The sequence below is a fragment of the Dipodomys spectabilis genome, unplaced genomic scaffold (genome assembly GCF_019054845.1).
Source record: "Dipodomys spectabilis isolate Male_0828 unplaced genomic scaffold, ASM1905484v1 ptg000002l, whole genome shotgun sequence".
Lineage (NCBI taxonomy): Eukaryota > Metazoa > Chordata > Mammalia > Rodentia > Heteromyidae > Dipodomys > Dipodomys spectabilis.
The window spans coordinates 30,252,686-30,272,680 of NW_024870679.1; the positions used below are offsets into that span (position 1 = coordinate 30,252,686).

General features: G+C 37.2%; 1 protein-coding gene across 1 annotated transcript in view; it reads right to left on the reverse strand.

Annotated features, from left to right (window-relative positions):
- LOC122109216 (serine/threonine-protein kinase TNNI3K) overlaps positions 1 to 19,995 on the reverse strand; it is a 276,701-nt gene that overhangs the window by 88,079 nt on the left and 168,627 nt on the right. Inside the window, exons 18-19 of the mRNA XM_042681475.1 lie at positions 3,594 to 3,646; positions 2,522 to 2,574 (exon numbers count right to left, since the gene is read on the reverse strand). Of these exons, the coding sequence (XP_042537409.1) occupies positions 2,522 to 2,574; positions 3,594 to 3,646 (106 nt within the window). The remainder of the gene's footprint in view (positions 1 to 2,521; positions 2,575 to 3,593; positions 3,647 to 19,995) is intronic.

Sequence of the window (19,995 nt, forward strand, 5' to 3'; positions counted from 1 at the left end):
TGGAAACTCTCATGGCTCTGAAGAGAAAGGGACAGATAGAAGTAGATTCCTTTGTTTGCCCAGATGTGCTGTGTCTGAATTCTTTTGTGTAATATTTCAGAAAGCCAGCCCTCAGAAATATTACAAATGTTTCTCTGTACAAACTCCTAGCCTCATCTCTTTTAATGACATTGCTGACACGCTTTTTATGTGAAATTACATATTCTTCAGTTAAAATTGTTTTGTTCTGGAATGCAAATGCATAAAGTTGGTTTACTTGTAATTTAGGGGACAAAACACTAGATTGTGAGTTAGGAGATGAAAATTCTGGCTCTGATTCGACCACTTACTGGGCAGCTCTGGGCAAGTTTCACATTTATCTTGGACTTAGAATTCATGAACAAGACAGATGAGTCCAACACTTCCAGCTCCAAATTCTATTCTGCAATGAACTTTTCTAAACAAATTTTTATTCCCACAAAAGGAAACTCATATTCTTTTATCACTATTACCAAAATCCTGGTGCCAGTGTTGGCTTGCTGCTATTCTTTTGAAATGTCTACCTTATTTTAAAATCCTGCATAATTACAGTTTCCTAAGAATATCTTTATTTTAATGTTTCTGCTCACAGGCAATGCTCCTACATGATTTTTCACATTCTAAAGAGTTTCTACTTGCAGAGTGTGTTATACATTGTGTCACAACATTACACGTGTGGGAGGAGGCATCAAGCATTCCTCCTTATGCATAGCCACCCCCCCACACCCTCCCCAAAAATGAGGGAACTTAAATAACTAGTGAAAAATAAAATTGCCTCCCAAATAAATCCACAGTATTGCTGTACTTAAAGATTATGCTACTAGGATTAAATAATTACTATTATCCACTGTTGGTAAAATTCAATTTCATTTCACTGAAGATTTCAGTCAATGAGTCTGTGCTGACTGCAGTTTAGAATCACTCAGTGGAATTTTGAAATATATGGGTACCCATGATGAACCCCAGAAAAATGAAACCACATTTTGAGGGTTTAGATTTAGACATTCTATTTTTCACCTAAAAAGATTCCTAAACTGATCTGAATGCACAGCCAGACTTGAAGCTGCTTCTAGGTCCCAGATGCTAATGAGGTTTGTGTATCCTGACAAAAGAGGATGCACTTTTCACTTCTCTCTCCTCTTATCCTAGTATTTCTTGCCCACTCATTCTGACCACCATAGCTTGGACCCTACCATGGTCTCTCCTTTTGCACCCACAGTTCTCCCAGCCAATGTGTGGGCTGGGAGATGTCCATGTATATCCACGAGGATGAACTCTTTGTTAGATTGTTAGATCTCCAATAAAATGTTATATTTCACTTCCACCCCATCTAAATGGCATGTGTACTACTTTCATTACTCTGGTTTTATTGCTTCTTTATAACACTCATGATCACATAATAGATGTTTTGTTCATTTGCCTAGTGTTTATCACCTTCCAGTGGAATATTAACTTCGAAGGAACAAGAACATTATTTTGATCACTGTCACATCCCTAGTTCTTAAAAGAATATCTGGCATCTAAAAGATGTTCTTTAAATAGCTGTTTAATAAACAATTGAAATCTAATTGGCTGCGTTCTTGGGATAGGGATTAAGTGCATCTCCCAAGCATCCATCTTGGGAGATTTTAGGAAGGGGACTTGAGGAAAGACAATTGGGTCTCTGGAAGTGCTTTCCACCTGAAAAGAAAAAAAATGTGATCTTAGTTCTCAGTAGATGCCAATCAGTCCAGAAATTGGGCTGTACTCAAAGCAAGACTGACCTCTCCTTGCTTTCTTTCTCCATACTGTGTGAGTGCTGCTTCACACACAAGCTTCCACCATGATGCCACTATGGGAGTGAAGCCTGGAAAGATCTCACCAGAGCCAGCACCAGGCTGTTGGGGCTTTTTAGCCTTCAGAAACTGTAAGCTAAATAAGCCTCTTTTTGTGACAGAGTACTTAAACTTTCATATTTGGTTGTCATCAAAATATACTTATTTGTGGGGAGAGACTGGGGCAATGAAGGAGAGGGCAGGAGAATGAATTTTAATTGGAGACATTTTAATATAATTTTTCTTGCTTCAGAAGTTATGATTTATAATTTACATAAACATCAACACTTGCCCTACCACCTATTTCTCTTATAATGTTAAAGTGGAAAACTGAATGGTTAATGATGCTGGTGAGCCACAACTTTAGAAAGAATTACCAGGTTAACTCTAATACTTCCTATGAAGCCTAATTGTCCACCATTGTCACATGCCTTTTTGGTGTATCTGAAACCTATTTTGCATTTTTTTTTCTATAACATTTTCCAAGTGCAGATCTTACCTATTTCCCTAGAAGAATATTTAAGTCGTTATTTTGGGGTTTTCTGAAAATAAAATCATAAAAGCATTATCCCTGCCACGGAGACAATGACAGTCTTCCAGTTAAAGCTGCTCTCATCTTCTTTTCTCTCATGCTGAGTTTACACATTTTAATTGTTTCATAATCATAGAGAAGAAAAGCAGCAGCAAACCCCAGGTTGTTTTGTCATGTTGTCTTCATCCAGAGACTGGAGAAATCGTGATTCTGTATGAAAGAGAAAACAAATTCATGTCCAGGGAAATATCTCAAAACCAAGGTTAAAGACCACAGCTAGTAATGAGACAAGTAGAAACAGTTGATGTTAGGTGAAATGAACCCCAAGATAAGGATTCAAGTGTTTTTTTCTTTCTTGCGATTGTTTCTAACATACTTATAAGGTAATTGTTTTGTTGTTTTGTATGTTCCTCCCCGCCCCCTATAACCTGTGTTTTCATTGTATTTGATGTTGGTATAATTAGGGGAGGGGAAGGGAAAAAACAATTTTTTTTAAATAGGGATACAGTTGGACCCATTGCAACAATGAGATGTACACGACGTTATGCCGAAAAACAAACTTTATAACTTTGGCGGGGGCGGGGGGGGGGGGGGGAGGGGAAAGGGGGAGGAGATTGGAAGGGATGGAAGGGGAAACAAAGGAGGCAACAATGCTTGATAAGAAATGTACTCATGGGCTGGGAAGTTGGCTCAGTGGTAGAGCGCTTGCCTTGCATGCATAGAGGCCCTGGGTGTGATTCCTCAGCACCACATAAGCAGAAAAAAAAGCCGGAAGTGGCGCTGTGGCTCAAGTGGTAGAGCCCTAGCCTTGAGCTGAAGAGCTGAGGGACAGCGCCCAGGCCCAGAGTTCAGGCCCCACGACCCGACCCAAAAAGAAAAAAAAAAAAGAAAAGAAAAGAAATGTACTCATTACCTTGCCCATGTAATTGTAACCCCTCTGTACAGTATTTTCACAATTAAAAAAAAAAAGACCACAGCTAAAGCTCTGAAGCCTCAGGAAACTTTTTGCCTTATTCAAATTCTCACTCCTTTTCCATTGGTTGGTTGGAGGTATCAACATGAAAAAAATGAAAGTAAGTTATATATTTTCAGAATGTAGGGCCACTGAAATCCTAATGACTAAAGAAATAATATCTGTCAGGGTGAAATTTATTGTATAATGTCAGACACAATGTGGAAATGAAGAAGGAAACTGATGATATCTAAGGTATTAGTTCTAGAAATCTCACCTCCAAAATCTGCCACCACAGCATGGCCATCCTCATAGAGAAGAATATTGTGACTAGGAAAAAACAAACAAACAAACAGGCTTTGAGTAAGCTTTGCTATTTCTTAATCTAACTGACCCTCTAAGAGGATGACAGTAGTAGTAGACCCACTTGTTTACTGCAGACTCACTATGCCCTAAATGCTTATTCTGATTTTTCTTAATTTTGCCAATTCTAAAGATATTTACATTTCTTTTATGGCTAGGGAGGTTGAGCATTTCTTCATGTGAGGTATTTACAGAATGTGATTGTGTTTTAGCTACCATTGAAAGCATAAAGCATTTGTATTTTAGATAAACCCTCTATATATTTGTCCATTAGCTGAAGCTCAGATTTTCAGCTTTGGTATATTCATTTGCTACCACAAGTATAGCAGTAGACAAAGTAGATGGCATTGTGAGCAAGTTGCAGTTAGAGCAGGAAATCCAGCTGGCTGCAACCTTAGGCAAAAGATCACTCAAGGAAGGGGTTGCCATGAATTCTGGAAGGAGTCTTACAGACATAATCTTGAACAAAACATTCTAGGTACAACCTCAGGACAAAAGAGTGTTTCTAAGACCTATGAATTGTTGCCAGCTAGGCCAACACGTTAAGCTTTTATAGAAGAAAAGTAAAGGTCATCAGTTTTTCTTTCATTCCAAAGTTAGAAAAGATGAGAAAAACTTTAGACAAAATCTATTTTTTTTATCATATGAAAAAGGGTTAGCATTAGAGGCAAATTAATGTGCTAATTGATTTGACTGTAGTAATCATTTCACTACATATGCTAAATAGTATATATGTTATAGATGTCTATATATCATAGTCTAGCTTATACAATATAAACATATACAATTTTTGTTAGTTATAGCTCCATAAATCTGAAAAGAAAGTGTCATTTTTAAAACATTAAGTAGAATCTATGACAATTCAAAGAAAAGGTTATTTCTTCCATGCATCAGTGAACTAAGTCCTGAAATACCTTATGGATAAACAAGCATATGGTTATACAGTGATGTCTCTGAACACTTCCTATTGATTGTCATTGTTTCCCATCCCACATTTGATTTATAAATGAGTCAACTCAATATTTGGGGACAAGCACTGGATTTCTTTCAATGTATAGCTATGTTATATTTGTTTTGTACAAATTACAAGTGTTCCCCTATCCATATGTTTCTCCATGGCCAAAACACGGAACACACTAAGTCCAGGACTTATACATTTAGTGTTAGGATTTTTATTATATATTTTTATTGTAAAGATACTGTACAGAAGGGTTACAATTACCTGAGTAAGGTAATGAGTACATTTCCTATCGAGCATTGTTACCTCCTCCTTCGTTTTTCCCCTATCACCCCTTCTCCCTACCTCCCCAAATCCTCCCTACCCCCTGCAAAAGTTGTAAAGTTCCTTTTCAACATAATGTCTTGTACATCTCATTGTTACAATGGGTCAACCTGTATCCTTCCATTATATAAATAAACATGTATATATATATATATGTCATATTTTCTTTTGGGGGGGATCGGTTGTGGGGATTGAACTCTGGACTTGGGGATATTTTCTTTATCCATTCATCTACTGAAGAGCATCTGGGCTAGTTCCATATCTTAGCTATGGTAAATAGTGTTAGGATGTTTTTTAACACTTAAGTTTTATAGGAAAATCAATTTAAAAAACTGGTTTTAAGGATTAAACTCAGAGCTTTACCTGAAACATGCTAAGCAAATATTCTACCACCAGAACTATGATCCTAGACCATTTGTTTGTTTGTTTGGAGATAGTACCTCACTAACTTTTTTCAGGATTGTCCTTAAACTTAGGAAAAGTCTGTTTTTACCTCCTGAATAACTGGGATCACAGGCAAACTCCATCACATCTGGATCAAAAAATAAAGTTTTGAACCTCTCTTGTCCTGTTAACAAATTTTATGTTTACAGTACAGATTTAATCTGCTTTTTAACTACTAGAAACCTAAAATATGCTCACAATCACTTTTCCTGGATTAGCACATGGGAGAAAGTACTTTAGGAGCAGGAACCTCTAAGATGCTACTTTAACTACAAATCACAAATTGATGAATGTGATGTGAATTAAACTGTCATAGACAAGAGATCTATAGCAACAAGATATCTCTAGAAATCAAATTCAGTAAGAAAAGTATATTTGAATGCCATATCATTATATTCTTCAAAGGACATCATAACATTTCACAGGCCCTTGGCCTATGACAAAATAATGAATATTGCATTTCACATGTAGATAGCATAGATCCACCCATTACATTAAAATACATGCATAGCACCTTGTTTATTATTTTGTTAATTCCAATTAATTATCTAGAACAACACTCATTATCATTTCTTTTTGGCAGCATACCCTTTTCCATAAACCTCTGCTTAATAACCCTATTTCCTAATCTGGTGGCTGCTTCAAAGCTATGGATTCAGACAAGCCTTAAACAAGTTGTACTGGCAGGTTATATTTTGTTTTCTTATTTGTTGTTCAACTTTGTTCCAATTTAAATAACATATGTTACTAAAAGTGATTACACTAGCCAGCTAGAGTTGATTTTGCGTATTTAGAAAAATTGTTCTTCTATGAAAGAAACAAAAGTCATCTCGGTTTCTGAGTCAGCAAGTGCATTACAGTATGATGACATGCAAAGGCAGAGTACTTGAAAACAAGGACGGTGTCTTGCTCATTGATATACCCTCTAGCATTTTCTATTGCACTGTTTCTCATGTAGGAATACTCAATAAACATTTGTTAAACAAGTAAACACATGAAAAGGAACTGAAAACAAACCCAATGCTTTAAGCAATAATTACATTTCAGAAAGGTAAAGATCCTATCACTTAAGATTTACTTACTGAATGCCAATCATCAATCTGTGACTCTGATATATTTGGTAGAGATATGGTAGATATTAGATAATAGATATTATAATAGATATTAAGAAATAAATATTCAAAATTCAGAGAACATAAAACTGGGCAAGGCATTTTGGCTAACCTAGTTTAACCTTCTTGGCTCCTGGATAGAGTCCAATGCTCAGAGGGTTTGAATGTATCAGCACAAGCAATACAGGTAGTGACAGTGGGGACCGAGTTCAGTTCATCTGGGTTATCATCTCAGGTGTTAGAACAGTTCCTGACAAACAGACGACAATCAATGAATCTATAGTTTATGAATCACGGCTATGTATTCTTCCCCAAAGAATGATATTTACTTTCCTCATGTTATCCACCACTCTGGGAGATGCAAAGCAATACAAGTCATAGATTCCATCTTCAAGGAATTTATAATCTGCTAGTGAAAACAAAGAGGAATGTTTTCAAAGAAAATAGCATAGGTTAAGAAAGGGATTAACTCTGAAGTGAGCTTTGAAGGGCAGACAGTTATTAAGTCCATAAATATGTGCTGAGACTTTGCCATGTGTCAGACAATTTCCTATATACTGGGATATGATGAGAAACAAGGCAGGCCAAGACTGGGCTTACATTGCAGTGAGGAGATGAGGCAGGAAGAAACAAAGAGTAACTCAAGTTTGGAATAGGTGCTGTTGGGAGAAAAATTCTTTGTATATATAAGAGGAATTGAAAGAGTATATTAATTAACTTGGAAAGTGTATGTTGGAAGGTAATGGAATATTAGAACAGACATGGTATTTGGTTATGAAATTATTTGCAATAACTAGTATATGTCCGAGTCAAGCAGAAAAGGTCAGATAAGTTGATGTTAGGGAAATGAACCCTAAGATATGTATTCAAATGTTTTTTTCTTTCATGCGATTGTTTCTAACACATTTATAAGATGATTTCTTTGTTGCTTTGTATGTCCCTCCCCCATGGTATAACCCCTGCTTTTACTGTATTTGATGTTGTTATAATTTGTGGAGGGGAAGGGAAAAAACAAATCGTTTAAATAGGGATACAAGTGGACCCATTGCAACAATGAGACGTACAAGTCGTATGTCGAAAACGAACTTTACATCTTTGGTAGTGGGCCGGGGGGGGGGGGGGGGGAGGAGGGAGGAGGAGGGTTGGGTGGGGGAGCATGAGGAGGATGGGATGGGAAGGGGAAACAAAGGAGGAGGCTACAATGCTTGATAAGAAATGTACTCATTATCTTGCCCATGTAATTGTAACCCCTCTGTACAGTATTTTCACAATAAAAAAAAAATAAAATAAATTTTAAAAAAAGAATTAGAAAGCCAGAGAGGAATTTGGGACTCAATGAAGGAGATATAAATGAGCTAGCATAGGTTTTTATACATTAAGATATAATTCTCTAAAGCATAGTCTGGAATCTAACAATAATGTTGGACTATTGTTATGAAAAGACAAAAATGGAAAAATGGAGTAGCATACATGAAACAGAATGAATCCATCAAAATACTGGAAGTTCTTAGCTCTGGGAACTGTTTAAAAACAAAGCACAGCAGAGAACAAAAAGTCATGAGTCATCTTCAGACTTCTACTTTGAGCTTCATAATGACAAAACAATAATATGTTCAGTTAGAAGGAGCTCTTTTACCAGAAAGCCTGGAAATTTTCCTGAAGAGTGGCTGACACTGGAGGACCATGGAATTAGATTAAAGTCAAAGTTATAGCTGTTAACATGAGACTTTCAAGACAACCACTTTGAAAGCACATTCAAGGTGAAATTTCATGTTTAACAAACAACAGCAAGTCAAACCAAACAAATGAGGCAGTGACAATTTAAAATACAGAACAATTTAAGCTCATAGCAATAAATGTGGCCAAGTATCACACTAAAAAAACACTATTAACTACTAGGAAAATGTTTCCTATAGATAGTCTTGTAATTTACCCCTTTGTTCAGAGTGTTCCTTCATCAGTAACAATAAGTACTTTTTAGAACTGCCTGCAAGATTCTTTCATTGGTGTTCTGGTAGCAGGGAGCCATATTTCTCATCTGTATTAAATCAATGGAGTGTGTTCTTAGCAGAGCATCTGTACTAATGAGGTGTATCACCAAAACCTCAGTGTCCATTGTGTTCAGAGTGCGTCTTTGCTGTCAAAGAGGTTTTAAAAAGGTCAAGGACATAGATATTACTATCAATAATACTCAGAGAAGGAAATGAGCTTAGAGCATAAGCCAACTAAGACAACAGATGTGCAATTAATGTTAGTGAACTCACGTTTATTTCTGACAAATTTCACAAACTGCAAGATATGAGAGGAATGAAATATTGTGGGAGGATAGCAATAGAGGCAGAAGGGAACAAGTATCATGGATTGCACTGGCTCGATTTTCAATTCCCTCTATGGTTGGTATTAGTGTATCTGTATTGTAAGTGGATTAACTGAGATCTAGAAAAGTTCGATCAGAAAGCCAAGAGCCTAGCTGGTAAAAAGTGGATCTTCAAATTTGTCTCCCAAGTCATCTTCTTTAGAAATGTACTTTTACAACAACCCAACCCCAAGGGGGAGCTAGATGTGTGGCCAAAAATTCTGGAAATTCTCACTACATAAAAGAGAGCTTTTATCCAGGTAATGCCATAAATAGTCCACTGAATAGACTGAAGTCTATGAACTGAATGGAAATAAATTGAATAAATCTCTGTACCACCAAGACACAACCAGCAGACAAAACTTCCTCCCTTTCAGAGCTTAATTGGTCAGTCACAGGCATTCGAAGGAATAGGTATGTGAATGAGTCATGGTCACTACAAAAGCAGAACCTACCATCTGACCTGGGAAGAAAGAATATCAGCACCTGGGAGACTAAATCTGGGTTAGAATAGAGAAATAAAAGAAGCGTAAAGAATCTGAGTCTTATTTTCTCTCTGAGCCATTACATAAGGTTAATTTTGTCCATTTGCCTTTCTATAAAGTCTGAGAAGAAGCAGTCTTCTGTTATTTATGATCCCTAAAGAGCACCTTCACACACATGGTAGCATTTATGAGACAAGTCCTGTAAGACCATTGTGATATAAACGACAGATAAGCAAACCTACCTGTGATGAGTACAAATCTACCTGAGCTAGCACTTCAGCTCAAGTTTTATTATCTGGGAACAAAGAATTGAGAAACTCAGGGACAAGAGGTGAGAAGAGAAGCTACCACGAAAGAAAGGAGGAAAAATGGAGAACATACATTGCTGTACACAAACATGTATATATAAGCTATGTACAGCTGCAAACATACATACACACTTGTGTTCTAAGTAGAAACATCTTCAAGGTGAAGTGTCACTCTGTAGATAACAGGAAGTTCAGTTGATCAATGTAAAGAGTCCTTCATCTGTAGAGTAATTATGACATTTCTGGATTCAACATTTGTGTTTGATCTATACATGTGTGTGTGTCCAAAAGTCCATAGTGCTTGCTAGCGTCAAGTAAGGCTAAAGCTCTGAAGAAAGGTGGTTGGCTTGTGTTAGCTAGTCTTGAAGCCTCAACAGCTCAGAATGTCAGATTGCTGCCTTGGGTGATCATGGCTTGTAAGAGAAATGGTAGCTGTTTACTAATATAAAGATTTAGCTTAATCGCTACATATAACTTTAACTTGCATATACATTAACTTGCATTAACTAGATATTACTAGTCCTGTTATTTTTTGGAGAAATTATAACACTAACTTTCTGAAGCTACTCTCATCTTCAAAAATTGTGAGAGGATTGAAAGTACAATTAAGAGATACTATTTGGAATTTCACAGATTCTTAACTTGATTACTAATAGAGTATATTATTAACTCTATTAGCAATAGAGTTAGGTATATTATTAATATACCTAAGATCTAACAGAGTAATAGTGCAAGTTAACTACACTTTGTAAGTTAGAAAGCCACATGTTTATTAGATATTAAGTGATGAGTTTTAGAAGTAAAGTGACTTCTTGACTCAAAGCTATAACAGAAATGAATTTTATATTGGAATGTTTAAACTGTGTGTTATCCTTGGAGAGTCTCTTCTTCCATTCCCATTGTCTCATTTTACAAAGCCATTTCTTCTTTGATTGAATGACTGTATTTCACCTAGAGGACTCTTTGTTCCTCTGACTACATTGTTACTACAGTATTTGAACTTGGTGCTAGCATTGTCTTTTATCATGAAGCAAATGATTTGAGTCAATTGTTTATGTAACTGAAGTATTTATCTCTTTGAAGTGTCTTTTTTTGCAGATTTCTCTATAATAAAATTCTTTTAACCTTAACAACACATGCACTTACTGAATATAACTGAGGGTAAGATTTATTCAGCTAAATAAGTCACGCGAATAAAGCCAGGCTCTGACCTTCACTTCCTTCTCCTTAGAAACACAGATCACTTTCAGAAAAGAATAAGCTGTTTGCCATTCTCTCTCTCTCTCTCTCTCTCTCTCTCTGTAATCTTTTAAACATTTTCTCCATTTTCTTTTAGCCAAAAATAAATGCAAGTTAAATTCTGATGGTTTCTTTCTATAAAAGAAAATTTTCTTCAACCTCAGAGCTGAATTAATTTAATGAAGTCATTATGTGAGGATCATGAGTCTTTTCATTTTAATTGCCTGCATTGAAAATTTACCTAAAGTGCTCAAATGATTCATAATCAGTTGGTTATGCACTGTAGTCCAATACTAATTGTCACTATTAATCAGACTGGCCTGATTATTAGACCATTTTCCAATTTTGATTTTCTTACAGAGATGGACTGAAGTTCATGATGGCCTTAGAAGGATCAAGGTGACTTGATCATCTCCCTCCACTACCATTAGGAGTTCTTTTTTGAACTTATTAAAAATGCATAATATTAATTTATGCTTTTATTCTGAATTACAGAGCCATGTAATTGCCTATGTCAGTTGTTACTAACAAACACTAGTTTAAGGGCATCATAACCAACCTTTCGGTGTCCTTATTTGAAGAGATGATGGCCCCAGAAATGCAAACCTAATAACACAACTGCAGTGTTTCCCACACTTGTTACATACCACTGTTTTCTGATGTATCCCTGAAGGAGATTAACTCATATGATTAAAGACACATGGCTATCGACAAGCCTGGAAGCATTCCAAGGGTTAAATCAGTAGAAGCAATTAGGCTTCATTTTCAATCTCATCACACTGTGAAAGTCATTAGTTTACAAACACATCTGCCTGACAAGCAATCATTTAGACCAGAAGCTGAGGAGTCCTGGATATGCTGGCTGCCACATTTTGCCTGCAGTGCCAAGTGATAGCTCAGCCTCTCTTTACTACAGACCTCTTACTGGCGAGTACCACCTTGGTGACCTTTAGCACAGGCATTTACGTGGTTCCCTCTTGAAACTTTGCCATAGCCAAGTTCAATGCCCTGCCCTCCACACCCTGAACTGTTTCCATTGTTTTTTAAAATGTATCACAGGATGCTAAATCAAATCTAGAAATGTGTTTAATTCACACGGACTTACTTCAGGGCTTTGTGCCCTTTCCTAAACAATATTTTGGAGTCATCTAGATATGCTCTTGTTAATCACAGATATATTCTCATGGTGGTTATTTTTTCTTTCCCTTCTTTCCTTCCTTTCTTCCTTCCTTCTTCGTTCCCTCCTTCCCTCCTTCTCTCCCTCCTTTCTTCTTTCCTTTTTCATTATTTTTTTGGCCTCTGACATTATCTTCTAAGCTTGCCAATTAAAGGCCCTGCCCTGTGTCCCTACATATTTACAAAGATCTGTTAGCTTTCTATTTCTCTGATGCTGTATTGTTTTCCTGGTGTGACTTACAAATTCCTGCCCCAATTGCGACAGTCTCCTTACACTCCTTCTCAGAATGTGACTCTCCCCTCAATTCCTGTAGCACACATAACACCTTCATAACACTTCTTCTTGGAGCTGACTCTACCCCCAAATTCCCATAGTCCACGTAATGTGACTGCCCATGTGACCCATGTGACTTCCCCCTAAAATTTTGTTTAAATTCAGCCTATAGTTGTCCATGGCTGCTGCCTCTATTCCTGCTTGGAGCAGCCCAGCAGATCTGCCCCCCAATAAAGCCTTAAGCTCATATTGGTCACTCAATCTATCTATCTATCTATCTATCTATCTATCTATCTATCTATCTATCTATCTATCTATCTATCTTCCTGTCTGTCTGTCAGTCTGTCTATCTATCCATTTATCTCACATATTAAAAAAGTAATAGTTACTGATCCAAAGGTCTTCAATTTCATGAGGTATACCTGCTGGGAATCCCAGGTTTGAATCCCAGGATAATGGAGAAACACATTTGAGCCAGGAATTTGATAGATATTTCTTTATTCATAGACATTATGTGGTGGTTCAACTCTTCCCAGCTGCTTGAAGCTCCCTTTCAATATTGGCTAATAATAAAATCCTGATACAACAATTACATGACGATGTCAGAGAACATACGCTTTCTTTCATAATCAAACAAACCCTCTCCATACTATTGTCAGGTGAGAAATAACAGAAGCCACATTTTGAAGGATTGAATCTTGGAGTCCTTATCAAAAAGCTGGCAACTGCATGGTAGAATCCTGTCTCAAAGACTAGCAGCCAGCAAATACACTTAGCACTGTTAGGAAACTATGCCATGAAGGCCAAAGAGGAAAGAAAGAACAGAAACAATACCAACAAACCATTCAGCTCTGATGGAGAACTGAAGTGGGACACCATGGTGACCAGAGAAAACCCAGGAGCCAGGAGACAGGGTACAAAGACAGAGACATGTGGTATGGCTTCCTGGCACCTGAGCCAGTCAGGGCCCAAATAGTGTCAGGTCAAGGGGCAGGGTCACAGGAAACTCTAAGTTCCAGGCACTGGACTGACAGATTTAATAACCTACCAGCCAAGTGCCCGCCCTTGCCTCCAGGGATTCAGACACACCCATCACCTGGGAGGCAGGGGCTTCACCTTCCCCCAAGATATCAGACCCTACCATCCACCATGTGGCCAAGATGGAGCAGGCCAAAACCAGCCTCTCTACTTCAGTACATTCTCGAATCCTCCTTAAATTTTCCTTAGAACTCAACATTACCTGCTAAAGGACATTTTGTTGTTCGTTTGCAAGGTAAATGAAGTTACTGGAGTGTTTTTATTTTCGTTTTCATTTCATCAGAGCATGCCCCCATCAAAGGCCAGAGAATCCCAGTTCTCTGTTTCCTTAGTCATCCCTTTTTAAGACACTTCCTACATAAAAATTAAAACTGTATTTTTTTTCCTAAATGCTAGAAAACAGACCTCTTCATATAGAGTAGGTAGAGATATCTCCTATCTACTCTTTGGTTTTTAGAGAAGCCTATCAAGGTTAAAGCTGTGTTGATAGAATGGCAGCCCCCAAAACTTACCTAAAAAAGGCAATAGATAGATTTGAACATAATCTACTTAAAGCACAAATTTACCAAAGACCCACATCATGAACTTCCAAACACTGAAAGACTAATTTCAGTGAACTCTTGGAAACCATGGAAACAGAACACTCCAATAAATGCAAAGGATCTCAGAGCCTTGACTTTTTCTAAAACAAACTTCAGTCTGCCAGTAGAAGTATATTTGAAAGCTTTTCTTTAAAGCTACTGGATTTGTCCCATTGCCAGTGGGATTGAAGATGCAGATTATAAGATTTGTATTGTGGTTAAACCCTCTTATTGAGGGTAATTCCGAAAAAATCTTATTTTTCACTTAATATTTGCCTAGCACATGAAATTCAAGAGGAATAATAACGACTAGATAAATCAAAACACAAACACATGGCTATTGATTGTGAGGTTTTTATAAGCAAGTGCTCTGGAACCAACATGCAAGTATCATTTCTATTTCTGTGTATGACTAGAATTATTTCTTATCCATCTTAATAGAGTATAATTGTATGAGGAATTTTAGGTATGCAAACTACAAAATGGAACATTTTTTAAAGCTGAAGTGACAATCAAGATAATATAGAAGATGGCAGCTGTGAATTCATTAGATATGATTTGTTTGATCTTAATTTAAAATGGAGAAAAGGAACAAGGATATTATAAAACATCAGACTGACTACATTTTCTTCCCAAGGTGTAGCATTTTACCAATGCATTAAACCATGGATCAGCAGAAGCTTCTGATTGACCTAAGACAGTTCTTTGTGAAACCAAGATTTGGGGGATCGTAGTAACTTAGTGTAGGATAAATTTTCCCCTAAATTGACACAGTTAAAGTTTTAAAAAAATGTTGAAAATATATAATACCTATGCATTAAAATTAATAATTAGCTAGTCAGATTACTAAAATAAGTTTCCATATCAAAAGAATAAAACATTATTTTCCCAATATTTTGGTTGTTTCACTATCGTCTAAATACAGCTTTTTCCCCATTCAGTTTTGGAAATACTGACAAATAATAGTATCACCATGCTAACCCCACCCTCTAAGCTCTGAGATACATTGGGACATTTATATGTGAGGAGAGAACATAAGTGCTCCTAAACAAAAGACAGGAAAGAAAATAATATGAAAGCCTATGTAACAGTGATTTGGAAAACTTAGACAAAGAAGATACACTCATTAAACAATGTTTAATATTTGGGAGGAATTTTTAGGGACTGCTAAACCATCTTATTGCATTAAGAAAAATGTTAGAAGAGTTTGGTTGTCTTCTAAGGACACCAAACAGATTTCCTGATTAATAATTGCTTTTTCCTGCTCTATCAACCATTGCCTTTTTTCCTGAACCATGTAAATTGAAACAGATCTCCAGCCCATGTTAAGTGCAGAGATACAGATGCACAAGCACTAGCTATAGGAGACCTACATGTCACAAGATTCTGCTTATATTTTTGAAACTAATCCAAGACTAACACCTTGACAACTTGCCAAGAGCCCAACAAGCATGCCCTTAACAGAGGCAACATGTTCTAACTGTATCCTCTATCTCTGCATATTAAAATAAAATTCTGGCTCTTAATGGGTTAGGATGCTGAGGCAGGAGGTGTGGGAGAAGGCTAAAGAGAGGAGAGACTAATAAAAGTATAAAAGAAAAATAAGAGGAGGGAAATTATGGGGATTTAACATCACAGACACCATTGATATTTTATCTACTATGTTACCTATTAAAAGAACCTCAAGTAGGTGTACTTGTGTTGAAGGGAGAGAGCTGAGCTTAAAAATAACAGTTAGATAAAACCACTTGTGTCCCTATCTTGGGGTTCATTTCACTTAGTATCATCTTATATGGTCATATGCACATATCTTTGGATCTTTTCTGCTTGTCTTAGCCATATACCAGTTATTGCAAATAAGGGAAACCATGGGAATTATGTTTCTTGGGGGCTGGCTTACTTCACTTAATATAATTTTTTCAGGTTGACCCATTGTAACAATGAGATGTACAAAACACTATGTTGAAAATGAACTTTACAACTTGGGGAGTGGGGGAAGGGAAGAGTTGGGGAGGTGGGGAGGGAAGGGATGGTAGGGGAAAAGCAAAGGAGGAGGTAACAATGCTCAATAGGAAATGTACTCATTACCTTACTCATGTAACTGTAACCTCTCACTACAGTATTTTTACAATAAGAAAAAGAAAAAAAATAAAAAACAGCCTGGGATGCTCACGGCTCATGCCTGTAATCCTAGCTACTCAGGAGGCTCAGAGCTGAGGATCATGGTTCAAAGTCAGCCTGGGCAGGAAAGGCCATGAAGCTCTTCTCCAGAAAAAAACAGAAGTCACAGGGGCCAGTGGCTCACACCTGTAACCCTAGGTTCTCAGGAGGCTGAGATCTGAGGATAGTGGTTCACAGCCAGCCCAGGCAAGAAAGGTCGTGAAACTCTTTGTTTTTTTCCTTGTGAAACTCTTATCTCCAATTAACCACCAGAAAAGTGGAAGTGGTTCTGTGGCTCAACTAGTAGAGTGCTTGCCTTGAGCTGAAGAGCCAAGGGACAGGGCCCAGGTCCAAAGTTCAAGCCCCATAAATGATGAGAGAGAGAAAGAGAGAGAGAAAAAGAGAGAAAGAGAGAGAGAGAAAGAGAGAGAGAGCGAGAAAGCCAGAAGAGAGAGAGAGGAAGAAGAGAGGGAGAGAAAGTTAGAAGAGAGAGAGAGAGAGACAGAGACACACACAAAGAGAGAGAGAGAGAGAGAGAGAGAGAGAGAGAGCCAAAAATGGTTCTGTGGCTCAAGTGGTAGTACAATTAGCCTTGAGCACACAGAGAGGCGCAGGGTTGGAGCCCAGGCCCTGAGTTCAAGCCCCAGGACCGACCAATAAATAAATAAAAAAATATAAAATAACATTGGGTGGAGAGAGCTGGACTTTATCAACAAATAGGGTTTTCTATTCTAAGCAAAGCAGTCTTGGATGTGGGCAACTAACTGGAAGACAGCAGGCGAGGCGGCTCTATCTCTGACAAGCAGAGGCGTCGTTCCTGCAGAGCCTGACCTCTAAGTAGTGTCTCCTTCCTACCTCTCAGAATGAGCCACAAATAAGTGTTTAAAAAAGTATAGCTTCAGGGGAATTTGTATGCAGCTCTTTAGGAAGCAGGGATTAGTAGGTACTTCAGGAAAGAAAATCGCTTACCTACTGGACTAATCTCAACCTACGGCTTTTACTAAGGCCCCTCTATCCTCACTGAATGAACACGGGGAGACTAAATACCCATGCCTCCGCACAAGGGCAAGTTAAAAATGTATTAGTCCCACACTTGCCGTCAAGGACACTTTGAAAATTCAACAGAAATGAACAAATCTATTTTTTTTAAGCTTTCTGAACCACTCAGTGTCATTTCAGTTGCAGAGAAGAAACGTTGTTGATTTTTTTTTCCCCCTCAGACACTAGATAGTGCATTCCTGCAGGTAGCAGTATTAGTCACAGGAATGTAAGTTATCAGCTGTGACGGGTTAGGACTATTTTCACTCTAACTTTTTGTTAATGTTATATGACTGTCCTCAGACTATTCCTCAGCAGCTCTTTGCTTCTTTTTTTCCCTGGGTTATGTCATAAACTCCAAGTTGGAATTCACTTTTAATTTTTCCTCCAAACAAATAATCCCATTTTTCAAGATTACCCCACTCCCTTTAGTGATTTATTCTGTACCTTGATGTTTTTGTTTAAACGTAGCACAATAAGAATATAAGACACCTCCCCCCACCATGAGCCAGGACGATGAATTACATTCATTGAATTAAAATTTCTTCTTGATATTGAAGGAATAAAGAGGGAAAATCTGTTACTTTCATTCAGTAATAATTTTCTGTAATCTCTAAAGAATTGAATTCTGTATTTACTCAGACCATATTGATGCTTCATATTTTCAGTAAATATCAAAATTGTGATTTCAACTCCCTAGGATATAAAACTTGTTTTTTTTTTCCATTTTAAATCTTATTTGCATGTTTATTAACTTTTTGCCAACAAATATTTGAGGAGAATTTATTTGGCTTCTATTATATTGTTGGATATTGTGCAAGACAGAGCTTTCCAGTAAACACACCTTCCCAGTAAAGATAAGGAAATGAGTGAAATGAACACTCCACTCTACCCTTCTAATCATTAACTGTCATGCATAAGACAGGTCCCTTTGGTTCAAGTTCTGTTCATACCACTTAATCATCCCTTTACTCTTTACTGACAGATTTAGTCCTGCTTCAAGAACAAGCTTAGATTTGGTCTGCTTTCTGAATTCCTGCCCAAATATTCTAGGTCACACTATTGGTTCTGAAACTAAAAGCATATATCATTATTTTAACTTGCACACATTTGGTTTTATGTATTTGTCCTCATTTTTAACATTATACACATATGGCCAAGCCTACACACATACTCACATATACACTCTTATTTCTCCAGTTAGGTCAAAATATTTTTATTGCTGTTGTTGTTATACAAAGTTTTCAGTCAGGTTCCATACACACCACCACACCACCAGCCCTTTGAGATTCAGTTTTGTGGGTTTTTTTCTGTTGTTGTTGTTTTGTTTTGTTTTGTTTTTTAGAGAAAGTCTCTTACTTTTTCTCCAGTTTCACTTGGACCATGATCTTTTTATCTTGGCCTCCCAAGTAGCGGGGGTTACAGACAAGAACCACCAGGCCTGGCCCGAAACCATTCTTAATCCATGCTGTATCTTTCATTTCCTGACAAGGCAATTATATAGCAGTTCAGGAAACATTATGGTTGTGAATATTCAACGTACCTAATGACATAATCCTTACCTGTTTTGATGTTAGATAGTAATAGTAGTACCAATAAAAAAAAATAACACTTATATAACCCTATGTCCTCGGTCTAGTTCCAAGCAAGAAATGGTAACCAATTTAATTGTCATATAAACTATTGTGGTAGCTATGATCACAATGGTTCAAGAATGAGCAAACTGGATAACAGAAAGGGGATGCAACTTCTACAAGGTTAACATAGCAAGATCATTTGAATTCTGCATCTCATTTAGACTCCATAGTATTCTTATAGAGTGGCATAATACTATTAATATTATATAGTAATGGTACTATTGTTATATTTCATCTTGATAACTAAAGAATTCAGGCTGAAAAGCTTGTAATGTACTTTCACATTTAATTACAGTAGTGGATTTAGAATTGAGTCCACATTTAGTTGGCTTTCAAATTCATTTTTTCCCCTCACATGTTCTTTCACAGGTATACACAAATGATTTATGTAACTTTTTGAAAGTATAACCTAACTTTCTAATATGTTGTGTTAGTTTTGGAATATTTGTTTTGAAAGTTGTTTATAATGGAATAAAGAAGATCTCAAAAAAGTGCAGCCTAAGAGTTAAAGAAAGTAAGTAGAATAAGGGCACTGAAAAAGATGCCTAAAGAGAAAAGTATGGGTCATGGACGGGGAAAAGAAAAAGGAGCCAATGAAGGGGAGAGCTGTGGATATGTGTGGGTTTATGAAGGTCAGGTTACAGGTAGCTGTGGATCTTATGGGAGAGGCAAACTAATTTTTTTTTTTCTAATAGGTGGTGGGGCTTGTACTCTGGTTCTGGGAGCTGTCCCTCAGCTCTTCAGCTCAAGGTTAGCACTCTACCACTTGAGCCACAGCGCCACTTCTGTTTTTCTGGTGGTTAATTGGAGGTAAGAGTCTCCCAGACTTTCCTGCCCGGGCCGGCTTTAAACCATGATCCTCAGATCTCAGCCTCTTGAGTTTCTAGGATTACAGGTGTGAGCCAGCGGGGCCCCGGAGCAAACTGGTTTCTTTTTGTTTTTTGTTTTTTTAAATGGAGGATGGATTTCTTTGGCATTGTTTACAAAATCGAATAAGAATGTACCAATGTAAAATGTGGCATATGCCATAATAGTCCAACCATACACCTCTTTCAGGATGAATTCTTTGCATAATCAGGTCGTTTATGAGTTCTAGCTGCTGAAACAAAGCCAAGACACCAAGTGATTCTGATTTGACCAACAACTAAGGATTTCTATTCTAAAGAACTTTATGGGTTTGCAGCAT